We start from the raw sequence: 12,552 nt of genomic DNA, 5'->3' as shown, positions 1-12,552 counted from the left end.
GTTTTACAACCTCATCACTTACAAACCTTTCTGTGTTCAGAAAATGACCCTTTTCTTTCATCTGTTGTTTCTCTGTCCTTTTATGAATGCAAAGCTTTCAAGAACTGCTGCTTCTGATCTTTCACACTGGAAAGACTCCTTTGTCCAAAGAAACCTGTGTTCTGGAGCCATGTTGTTCTCAGAGCAAGGAGTGACAATCTCTACTTGTGAAACTAATGCTTAGTCTCCTCTTTGCCCTACAGAACCTTTCATCCTTTCTAAAGGTCTCAGGCACTTGGGAGTGTGAGGTGGGAGCCTGTAGCTGTTTAACTTGATCACATGAGAACACTTTATCTGGAAAAAGAACGTTTCAGGCACTGCGGTTGCCAAGAGTGGTCAGGAATGTGGTCTGTGGTTTCTGAATCTTCACAATACACTGAAAAGAATCTGCCCTGAAACAGCTGGTCCCATGACTCTTGGAAGGTCAGGCTTATATTTGCATGCTTGGGATGTCTCCTGTCAAGTTTCAGCTCTCCCTGTTTTCTTATTACTTTTTTAAGGATGCTGAGCATCGTTCCTATTTGTGTCTACTTCTCAGGTCTGCAAACGGGAGCCTTCACAAGGTGTCCTTGACTCGTATGGCTGCTCGATCATTACACATCTTTTTTTGGCTTTTGCATCCTCCTTCTATCTATCTCTGCACTGCAAGCGGTGCACGAAACAGATGTTAGATAAGGATCTGGAAGTCATTGAGTGATTGACAATCACTGGACTGAAAAGCAATCAGTTGTGGCAATGCCCTGATTTTCTGTGTGACACCAAAAGCCTCAGATGCAAAATACCTTTCTCAGATCCAACTCTTGTGCTGGTAGCTTCCTTTGGCAAGAGCCTGATAGTAGCAGAGGCTTTGATAGGCATTTGGGAGCTTGGGGGCAGATGGGTGGGAGCTCCCTACTCAAGTGACTTCCACAAAAGGGAAAAATGGATGACTCCAAATCTGCCCAAGTATTTCAGCAGAGGCATCATTGAGAATGGTGGCACAGGCAGACTGAAGGCTAATTGTTGGCTTTTTTTTATTTTGGAGGAGATTCTTTCTGCCATAACCATTCTGAGGCTGCTCAGTGGAAAGAAAAAAAGCTCACAAAAACTTCTTGAGCTTCTTCTTGAGCAATGTCAGCTGTTGTCATCTTGTATCCTTTCCCTCAGGGGTGATATGAGCTCACTGGGGATGGACATCAGCCTGAAAACAGGAAAGGGAAGGGAAGCTACTTCAGAGGCCCTTAAATTCATGTTATGACACTTTAATTCTCTTTCTGGCTGCTTTTGTTACAGCCCGATGTGTTTTTTCCGATGGAGATGAGAAGGGGTGAGTGGCTGGAAAAGAAGCCATTCTTTCAGAAAGGCTTTTTTTTAAAGCAAAACTCTATTAATGTACGCATTCCTGACCTCTTGTGCTATTTGTTTTGATAAGTCTGCTAGCACTAATTGGCTCAGAAAAGCACTTTATTGATTCAAGCCTTATAATCTCAGATTTCTACTTAGGGAGAAATGAAGTGCTTCATGTTTTCCTGCCTTGAGCATTGTGAGTTGCAATGGCAAGTGATCATCATGAAGCTTGTTAGGGCCATAGCACAGAATACCTATGAAGTTGGTATTAAAAAGGCAGGAGGTCGGGGTTTATGAACATTAACATTCTGACTTCTGCTCTGATCCTTTTCCGAGCTTCTTAAACTGAACAAGCAGCTCCTAGGATTTCCTGTTTTGGTGATGCCAGGAGTGCCAGCTGAAGCAGCCTGTAATGTGGTGCTGTTGGTAGTGCTTGTTCTGGTACTAGGTGCACAGGAATGCACTTGTGCAGAAGCAAGTGCCAAAGACTGCCTAGACTCTTAGACTAAAGTGGACTACATTTCTCCTGATGTGTCTCAGTATTAAAAGATCTAATGGCACAGACACCTTTTCTGAACAAGGTTTCAATGATTTCCAAGTGTGCAGCACTAACAACTTTTTGGGTTTACACTAGGTATTATTGGAAACAACAAGGCTATAGGAAAATACATCACAACTATGATTTTTCTGTATTTCGCCTGCCTCCTTCCATCTATTGCTTTCGGGTCCCTCAATGATGAAAACACCCGAGGAGCTATTGGTAAGTTTATCCTCTTTCTATCTCTTTAGGATCCAGTGTGTTCAAGTTGGGTAGCCCTAATCACTCAGTTTTTATACTTCTTTGTTAATAAAGCATCACTGAGTGATCTTAAGTTCATGATTTTTCTGAGAAGTCAGGTTGACTATTTGGGGGTAATATCATCAGACCTGAACAGCTAGAATTATACCCTGCCTTTATTAAATAACACTTGCTTTCTAACTATGCAGTGTACTGCGTGTACATTTTCCCCAGGCAAGCTGCTGGATTTTAATCCAAATTTGATTAGCAGTGTCCAAAATACTGATAGAGTGGTGGATTTGTTCTGCCCCAGTTGTGTCCCTGAAGCAGCTCATAAGATTGAGTTAAAATTCTGTCCCAAAGGTCTTCTGGATTAAACTTGTTGACATCCTAAATTATTATACTGTTAGACTTGATGACCTTTGTAGGTCCCACGCTTGGCTATTCAGTTTTACTAGGCGTAGGGTCACTTCATGCTTTCTCACCTCTACGCATTCAAAGCATTCCTCTTATTCATCAGTGAGTCTGCTCTGTGAATACAGAATTCTGTCAATTAGAAGAAAAAAAGTTTCTTTCCTTCCTTCCCAATTACTCATAGATGTGCAGAAGACAATCGTTGGCCAGTGTATTGGAGGGCTGCTTTATGCACTCTTCTCAGGGCAGCCTCTTGTCGTGCTCCTGACTACAGCTCCTTTAGCACTCTACATTAATGGTAAGCCTATTAAATGTGTATGCTGGGGGCTGATTTGATTAAGATTAGTGAAAAGTGGCTCCGTGTGAGAATCTTGCAACCCTACTAGAGTTCTAGTTGCATTTCTTTTTATTAAGTCAATTGTAAAGGGCTACATTTGGTGCTGAGAGAAGAAGCTTGATGCATGTTTAGTTAAAGAGACTTGGTTTTAATGGAATGATCTGGGGAAAAGAAAAAGTCATGAGAATAAGCATTTGTGCTTCAAGAAAGAAATCTTTTTATCTGGCTACTTTCTCATGGAGCTGCATTTCACCACCTTGATAAGAGCCAGCAACGAGGGATCTTTATCACTCTGATATGGTGTGATAAGTAGCTTTCCAGTTACAGCTGGGAGATTATACTACTGAGCCAGAGATGAAAAGGAGCAAACTCAATCAGTATCTCTAGGAACAATTCAATGGACTCCAATTAAGTTGGGAAGTTTTAGTCTGCAGTGCACTGATAGAGTAAACGTGTTCCAAAAACATGCATGAGATCCTTTTCTCAACAGCACCTGAGTTGTCATGAAGAGCAAATTCTAAGCAGGATTTTGTGGCCTTAATACATAGGAAGGATGCTTTGAGCAGTGTGGGAGAATGTTTTCCAAATATTTTTTGCTCTATTTCTAGTGGCTGGGGGAGAGGAGGAAAAAAAGACTGATCCAATACTTGTACATGGAGTATAAGAACAGATTTAATGGTGTCTGCTATAGGTGTGGTTGGGCGAAGTCTTAAAATTAGTTCTCTTCTTGCCATCAAGCAAATGAGAATCTCAGCTTAATCTGATGTGTGAATGCTTCAATTCCGCAGTCATTCGAGGAATCTGTGATGACTACAACTTGGATTTCAGTGCTTTCTATGCTTGGATTGGACTGTGGAACAGCTTTTTCCTTGTGATGTACTCCCTCTTTAATTTCAGTCTTCTGATGAAGCTCTTTAAAAGGTAGCTATTTTCAAAAAGTCATATTTTGATCGGATTATTCAGCAAATGGAAAAATTACACATTCCACAAGCTCCTTAATTACAAACTTGCTGCAAAATGTATTTTGAGAGATGAAGCTCGTATCATTTTGGCTTATTGTTCCAGCTTGAAAAGAAGCTTTAAAAGATTCACTGGGTTTTCTTTCCTGAGTTAGAGTCTAACTGTAATTTGTATATTTTGATGTGAATGCCTGAATATGCTGATTTTCTTTGAATGGAGTTGAATGCATGCTCTGATAATAGCTGTATTAATTCATGGAATTTTTTCACAGGTCAACAGAAGAAATAATTGCACTTTTTATATCAATCACTTTTGTGCTTGATGCCTTCAAAGGTATTATTAAAGGTAAGTCTTGCAACAGTATTCTTCAGTCCAGATCTCTGTTTTGCTTTGTTGCCACAGGGAAATATGAGGCTGCAAATATGCATGACATTTCCTTGATCCATGTTCATTCAGAGTCTTCGGGGAAAAAATCAAAGTGCTTGAGACACAAGCAGCTCTGTGTCAGCAGTTTACTTGGAAATGCAAAATTTCTATTAGCTCTCATTTCAGTTGGCTGAGATGGGATTAGGTAGAGAAACCACACCAAGGTTTCAGTGAGAGTCTTCCCATGCTAAAAAGTCTTATTTAAATGCAGAGTTTTCTCCACACCACATTGTTGAATGTGTTGAATGGGAGGCAAAAGATATGTTGAGATTGTCCATCCTTATGAGCTGAGATCTCCTTCTCCCTTAATGGTGGCCTAGTGACTGCAGTGCCTTCTAGCATGCTCCCAAACTATTCATCCCTTTCCAGCCACCACCTGCCCATTTATGGGTTAATCTGTGTTACTTACATGAGCAGCCTTCACGTTTCTATGGCACTCTCAGGTAAAAGTTAAAAGCTTGGTGAAGGAGGGAGCAGCTCTGGGATATTTTGCTGCCTTCTTGCTTAAGATGCAGCTCTGTGTGGTACTTGAAGTGTGTCCTGTCAGTGCCCTGCACTGCAGGCATGGAGCATTCTACCTGTGGCACTAGGCTGTTATTCAGCAGTATTCAATTGCTCTGTGAAAATCAGTACATGTTTGCAGTTGTTCTGTAGTGTGGAGTTAATTCTGCATAGCAAAGGCATGGGATATGGGTTAAAGGTGAGGAAAGCATCCATTTACCTCTGCTACCAAACTTTCAGGAATATGGGAGTAGTAGCTCAATCAGTGCATTGCACTGGGGACAGTAGAAGAGGCTGGATGTTAATTAGTGAATTAGCCTAATTAGTCTAATTTTCCCTTGAACTTGGAAAGGGCTGTTTATATGAACAATGGTAATAAATTCAAGCCAGCACACAGCTTGTTCAGCAGCTCCTGTTGGCTTGAGCTGCATCTGGGAGCACTGAATTCATCAGCAGATGAGACCCCATGTCCAGCCAGGTTCCCAGGTGCAGAAGGGCAGTGATGTTGGCAGGCACAGCCTTGATCCTAAACCCTCTTGGTGCTCATATTTAAACAGATGACACCAGTATAGCCACGTGCTCATCTTTCCTCTTCCGCTCCAGTCTTATAGCAGGAGGAGATACTTGCTCACTTAACTCTCAAAATAAGGATTGAACAGTTAGGTAAAAGGAGAAAGCTGGCATTGGTAAAAGCTATCAGCAACATCGTCTTCCTTAAGGCTAATGGATATGTTCCTTTTGCTCAGATGTATTTTCCTTAGCCTGCTGATAGCCTTGGTTTTTGCAAGGTACTATATGCACGCAGGAAAGAGATGGGGGAGGGCTGCAACCCTGTACAGAGGAATTGGGCCAGGTGCACCAGCCATCCCCACTGACACTGTTTTCAGCATGTGGCCCAGCCACCAAAGCTGTATTTGTTTGATCTTGACATCTGCACTCTGCAGGAAACGACGACTGACTGGCTGAAGCAAACAACACAAGTTAATGTTGTTGGAAGGAACTTGAGTGTGCGCTGGGCTTGAGGATGGCTCTGATTCAATTGGAGCACCACCTGCTTTGCTCTGAATGGGGCAGCAAGATCCATGTAGCTCTCAGTTAGAAAAACAACCAAAAATGACAAAACCTATAGCAATTTTTTTTAGTATTTTATAGCAAGTCGTTCAGAGAAAAGCCCTCGATATGCTACTGCCTTGACACATCCTCAGTGCACTAAAATCCAAGGGTAAATAAGACAGAACGCTTCTTCCTCTTATATTTAGGGTTAACTGGAGCAGCCCTACCCAGTTTTGAGGTGGGTGCAAATTCAACTGCAGCCTGAGAGGTGGTGCACATAGCTGTGATCAACCCTAAATCTATTAAAATGTGTGAGAAATGCAGTATCCCTTGGGAAACAGAAAATCCCCAAGACTTAAAACATTGTTGTGTAAATAACTTGAATTTTTATTTGTATGATTTCAAATCTAAATAGAGGCGTGTCAGCATATTCTGCATAGCACATGCAATTCTGCAACTGCTGGTTTATTATAGGCTCAGTAATTGTGTACATCTCTAGGGCTTAGTGACTGTGAGGGTCTGCTTAGACAGTGAGCAGGCTTTCAGCCCTGATCAGCTACTGATCTCCAGTAATCATTTCTGTGATGACAAAAGCATCCTTTATATTATTCAGAGCCAGAAACAGCAAACACTCCAACAACCTGTCTCATGCTAGTTGCAGCAGTGCTCTGTGCCTCAGTTTACCTATTTGCAAAGCAGACCTGGGTGTCCTGACTGGGCTGGATGCAGCTGTGAGGATAGGGAGGAAATAACAGCAGAGCCTCTTCCGCAGCACGCGATGCAGAAGTGCGTGGTGTGAAGGGAGGTCGTAACGGGGTTGCTCCTTACTGGGGGAGGTTCTCATAATTAAAACTGCAATATTCTCCTCCTTTCTGGCTCATGCTGAGAACAGCATCAGAAAAAAAAAAAAACCAACGAGGTGCTTGGGGTTTTTCATGGGGTGGAAAGAGTGCATGGTACAGAATGCTATGGAAGTCCAAAACAAGCAGTTTTGGACTGAGATTGCTGTATTTTTGTCTGAAGGAGAAGCTCTTGCCCTAAACTTCTGAGTTTCCCTCGTGAAGCCTGAATGAGTATTTTGCCTAAAGCAAAGAAAGGCAGAGGGGCTTCCAAGCTCTGACATGGTGGTTTCCATCCTCCCATGTTTCCCCTGTCAGGGGAGAACCAGCTGTCTGCTGGCTACCAGTGGCAACACAGATTCATTAAGGCTGGGAAAGACTTCTAAGAACACCAAGTCCAATCCATCCCACCATGCCCACTGACCACATCCCTCAGTGTCACGTCTCCACGGTTCTTGAGCACCTCCAGAGACGTGTCTGTGCCAGTGCCTGACCACTCTATTGGAGAATAAATGTTTCCTAATATCCGATCTGAACCTCCCCTGGAACAACTTGAGGCCATTACCTCTCATTACCTACTTCTTGCAGGAAGACTACAAGGGCCAACCCCCATCTGTTCTCACTTCTTTGTGATACCTCCAGGCTTTTACTCCAGAAAGAGGCAAAATTATCCCAGTATTGCGTTTGTATGCTTGGAGCCTGACAATGCCATACAAAAGGGAACTTGACTAAATACTGAAGAGCAAGAGTACACTTAGAACTGTTAATTACTTGTATAAATGACTCTTAACTGAGCTAAATCTAATACATTTATGGGAAGTTCCAGAGGCACTACTATTTCACTTGTTCAGGTTTACTTCAGATGCTTTATAACTCTATCTCAATTTGCAGCGTGATTTTTAAATGTTCTGCCAGGTTTTGCATATCATTAACACTTATCTTCAAATCTGGAGCGGTCCTGGAGGAAAAGTAATTACTGTGCATTGTGCAGTCCTCTTAAGGGTCTAAGTAGCCTGTCTGCTCTTAATTTTTTGATGTAATTTTTTAGCGGCCTGCTGAAATTTGATGTCTGTTTATGTTTAAGAGCAGTGATTCCAATGAGGAACAAAATAACGTAAATAATTAGCGCTATAAGTTCTTACAGTTCATATCTGTTGCTTCAGATGAGTGTAATTTTCACTTGGTGAAAAGGAATGAAAAGAAGAATCTGTCAAGTGCTGTCTTTGTAAGAGAGGCAGCTCTCCTGATTTCTTTTCTCTGGCTTGAGGGATAGAGCTATAAACCTGGTGAAGCATAACGTTAATAATACTGCATGATCAAGCAAGAAAAAAAAACACATTATTTTACTTGCTCTGATTGTCACAAACCTATCCTAATGCTTGCCTGTTGGTTGTTTGTACAGTTTTTAAGAAATATTACTACCATGGGCGCACAGGAGACAGTTACTTGGAAAAAGCACGAACTGATGCTATTCCAAGCCTCGGCATCAATACCACCTTCTTGATGAATTCATCAGTGAGCAGATCCATGTCCCTAGAGAATCAAACAGGCACGCATGATGTGCATTATGGACGTGAAACTGCCGTCCTTAGTCTCATGTTGATGCTGGGTACCCTTTGGCTTGGTCATACGCTCTATCAGTTTAAGAAAAGGTGAGTTACTTCAGCCTTAGAGCTCAGACTACTGATTATTTCATATTACCTGTGAGGCATCAGTAATGGTTTAGGTCCAAATTCTTGTAACCCGGTGAAATCAGGTGGAACTCTCCCATTAATGGTGGTGGTGGTGGAAGCCAAAACCAGATGTGACCTTGGCTGGCCACCTGGAAAATGTTAGAGCAGGACAAAATGTTCTGTCACTGACTGATGCCCTTCCGTATTTGATTTGGCATCACAGGTGAATTTTTGGAAAGCTTTGGATGAATCATATTAAACATTTGGAACTTGTAACTCTCCCCAAATAAGCATTAAGCCATTGTTGGGGGTGAAACTCCTGATGGTATAGGAAAGCCTACTGGGAAGGTACCTCTGTTGTGCTCTTGGAAGCCAGGTGCCCAGTTCTAATGTGGTTTTAATACTATTGCCTTTAAAACTCTTTGAAATGGCCAAGCAAGTAATTAAAATTGCTATGAAAATTAGATGCCAGTTGATGCTGGAGGACCAGCTTGTGTCTTATTTTCTTGTTCTTTCTGGGATTTTGCTTATGTATTCATCAACCTTCAAAGATAGATTCCACAGGGTTTAGGCTGAATTAAAGACTTTCTTCACCTCAAATGTCTCTTTAGAATGGTAAGATTGGACTGACTTTTCATTTGTTAATGTTAACACTCTGGATTGGGCAACTGTCCTTTCAGTGTAATGTTGATGGAAGTTTTCTGTCTTTAAATTACAGCCCATATTTGCATGCGAGAGTCCGTGAAATTCTGTCCGACTGTGCCTTACCCATTTCAGTGTTGACTTTTTCTGTTGTGGGTTCCTATATCTTCAAGGAAATTGAAAGTAAGTTGTGTTTTTATTCTTTGCAGTGCTAAGGGATGCTATTCTGTCTGCAATTCAAGAAAAAGTTGAATCTGGGGAAGTTTGGCTACAAGTAAATAAATAATAATCTACGTTCCTCCATATAATATTACAGACACTGTTTCTACTGCCTCCCACTCCAGGAGTTCTAATTTCATCAGTATCAGATATAAGTTATTTGAAACCATAATCAAGCAGGACTGGTTAAAGTTTTCTCTAGATGAGTTATTTCAGCCTGCCTTTTCATTTAGCTGTGATTTAGGTGTGTATCTCTTACAATAAAGAGAATCAACAATTTCTGGCAAAGAACAAAGGGCAGAGTAATTAGCAGGCAGGAAGGGTTTGTTGCCAGTTGTGCAGACGTAGAGTTGATGATCCCAGTCTGTCCTCTTTGTCTCCACTTGACGTTTTCCTAATGTAGGTGAAACAGTGCAGAGCATCTGGGCAGTTGTAAGTTACATGAGGAAATCTAAAAATGATACACCATTCATTGGCCACACTGATCAGCTTTTCCACGTCAGGAAGTGATAATGGGGACAGGAATTGCATTGTCCCGTGGTGACGTGAGTGGGTGATATGAGGAAATGTATGGAAACGCATAAGAAATGGCTTTTTTCTGACCATTCCATTCAGTTGGATTGCAGAATGTTTGGCTGTATGAAATTTACCCATACTGATAGATATTTTTTTTTCCCCTGGCAGAAAGCAGGGGCACAGCTTGTTGCACATGGGGAAGTTTTATGTAGAATACCTGTCAGCTGATGAACAGGAGTCGACTGCTAGTTAGAAGTATTTCTAATGTAAAAAATGCTTCGTGTCTGTGGAAAATGAGTTCCCCTTTTTTTCATTTGTTCAAAAAAGGGAATGCCTCACTAGAATGAGCCATAACCCAACAAGTCAGGATGGTAGCCAAGCTCTTAGGGGATGAGGAAAACTGAACTATAGCAGCCACATAGAGCTGTCTTCTATGGCCTTCTGGCTCCCACGTGTCAGAGCATCACGGCTTACTTTGTGTTGGTTCCCTGTAGATGATAACGTGTGTAGAACAATGTGAGTCTTTGTAGATGGTTTGGCAAGAAGGCAGACCCTAATTTCATTCCTCTCCTCTTTGCAGTGTCCAAATTTAACTACAACCCATCTGAGAGCTTGTTTGTGCTGGCTCCTGTCCAGTCCCTCTCCATTGGTTCAGTGATGAGTGCTATGGGGCTGGGGTTCCTCCTCTCAATGCTCTTCTTCATAGAGCAGAACATTGTGGCATCGCTCACAAATGCTCCAGAGAACAGGTAATGCTTTCAACTTTCTGCTGTCCCTGTGATGGGAAACTTCTTCCTATCCTATTGACCCGTACCAGTGGGATCTCAACTAGTGCTACAAAACAAAAGGAAGTTCTCAAGTTATGTTCTACACCTTGCTCCTCGAGCAAATCTGTCTTCTGATAGCTTTATCCAAAATCCAGCTTGATTATTGGAATATTCAGGACACCTTTCAGAACTTCTCGTCACCATCCCCCAAAACCTGATATTGTAGTGAATCAAACAGTAATGCAGAGCACTGATAAGCTCAATGCCTCTGCCTGTTTCTTCTTTGCCCCTGTGTGAAAGTTTTGTTGGTATTTGCTATGGTTTTCTATGGATGTACATCCAGATACGGCTTATGGAGCATCTGATCCGTGTGGATATGTACACAGCTCTCTCAGAAAGGATGCTTTTTTTTTATAAATGACCAGTCAGTGATTTGCACAACTATCATTAGGGAATTAGGAGAGTGTTTGAAGCTATTTATCTCTAATGAGAATGGGGAAGAGAAGTAAAATATTATATCTGGTGTAGCTTCACTTTTATCTAGTAGATCTGATTTGTGTTTAAAGTTACAAGATTATGAAAATATTCATTTCTTTTTCTTCCAACTGCAATCAGATGATATTGAAAGTTGAATGTGTGTGACTTTCTTTCCAGAAAATACTGTGTTTCAGGGTTTTTCACTGCTGTGATATGTGGGAGGGTTCTCCTTGAACACTAATTTGTGTTATAGTCCATGTTGTAGATAGAGTGACACAATTAGAGGAGAAAAGATAAGCTCAAATTCAGTTGAACCAATTTGACTTTCTTTGACTACATGGTTATTCCTGTTATCTTGATTATATCATCCCCCTTTCAGGTAAAGCATTACATAAGTTTGTAATGTAAGTGGGTCATCTTTATCCCAGTGTGGGTTGTTGTTTCCAATAGGGTGCCCTTAAGGAACGTAAAACATTTTGTATTTCTTTGTAGCATTTTTCATAATGCTGTGTACAGAGCTGAGCTTATGCTGGTCACGTTTCAGGGCAGGGGTGTGGAGAGGAGGAAAATAGAGCCTGACAGCTTGCTCTGTGGTGTCATCACAGAATAAAAATTCCATCACCTATTGCAACCAAAGAGAATACGGTTTTTGGAGTCCTACTAAATATAGCAGTGTCTTCCTATAGAATGAGCAGGGAAAATGTTATGTACCTGAGAGCACGCTGCTTTGCTAAAGAATAATAGAAGAAAGCTATGGGACAGTCCAAGAGGTAATAGACTGGTTGGATAGTGTGAGAATAACCCAGGGTAAGACACCTAGAGCTATTGTGTGTGTTGAGCTAGGCAGAGGCTCAGAAGCATGTGCATTGAGTGTAGTCAATGCTGTGAGATTGAGACAAGTATTAAAACAATGCTGGCACTGAACATATGGTCTCTGTACACAGAAAACCCTTTGAAAGCAGCAGATAGGACAAGCAGTGATGACCCTGTGGGAGGTGGGTGATCCCTGTGCTCTGAGAAATCAGCACATGGGCAAAGGCCATGCTTTCAAAGTATAAGCCAACACAGGAAGAGTGTACAACCCTTCTGAACCCCACCCTTCCTGCCAGCATCTTCCACTTTCAGAGGCAAAGCAGTGTAGACATCCATCTGACTGAGTCACCCTGTTGCCTCCTCCCTCAATGGAGGTGAGCACTTTCAGTATGACGTGTCTTTGTTCCAAAGCTGAACTCCACCTGAGAGTGCTGTTTTCATACCCATAAGACAATCTTTCTGTGCTGGATTGCTTGCTAAATCCAGGTACCTACTATCCCGGAGCATCTGAGATGGCTCCAGGTCTCTGCTTAGGAACTGTTGTGTGTTAAGACACCTAAATGATATCTGAGCATGCCTTGTAGTTGATGGTGCCTGGGGAGCATTTCAGCTGATCCTTTACTTGTGTCAGAGAGGGCCCAAGTGCTATCTTGCTCTGATACCCAGAGACAGAATGATGATGGACCCTTAACTTAGGTAACACAGTCTGAGGGCTGAATTTCCCCACCCATAAAAATGTGAACTTGATTCAACTTGTTTGAGCACACAGTGG

General features: G+C 41.9%; 2 protein-coding genes across 7 annotated transcripts in view; one reads left to right on the top strand and one right to left on the bottom strand.

The window, feature by feature from the left end:
- Window positions 1-12,552, bottom strand: part of PTPRA (protein tyrosine phosphatase receptor type A) — a 553,533-nt gene that overhangs the window by 210,392 nt on the left and 330,589 nt on the right. The gene's annotated exons all lie outside the window — the stretch shown is intronic.
- SLC4A11 (solute carrier family 4 member 11) overlaps window positions 1-12,552 on the top strand; it is a 134,258-nt gene that overhangs the window by 103,957 nt on the left and 17,749 nt on the right. For all 6 annotated transcript variants that reach the window (XM_048943620.1, XM_048943619.1, XM_048943622.1 and 3 more), the window contains 7 exons: window positions 2,000-2,125; window positions 2,742-2,855; window positions 3,683-3,815; window positions 4,126-4,199; window positions 8,076-8,325; window positions 9,065-9,171; window positions 10,304-10,472. In XM_048943620.1, coding sequence (XP_048799577.1) covers window positions 2,000-2,125; window positions 2,742-2,855; window positions 3,683-3,815; window positions 4,126-4,199; window positions 8,076-8,325; window positions 9,065-9,171; window positions 10,304-10,472 — 973 coding nt within the window. The remainder of the gene's footprint in view (window positions 1-1,999; window positions 2,126-2,741; window positions 2,856-3,682; window positions 3,816-4,125; window positions 4,200-8,075; window positions 8,326-9,064; window positions 9,172-10,303; window positions 10,473-12,552) is intronic.

This window comes from Lagopus muta, chromosome 4, assembly GCF_023343835.1.
Source record: "Lagopus muta isolate bLagMut1 chromosome 4, bLagMut1 primary, whole genome shotgun sequence".
NCBI classification, from domain to species: Eukaryota; Metazoa; Chordata; class Aves; order Galliformes; family Phasianidae; genus Lagopus; species Lagopus muta.
This window is presented reverse-complemented; position numbering and strand designations above follow the sequence as displayed.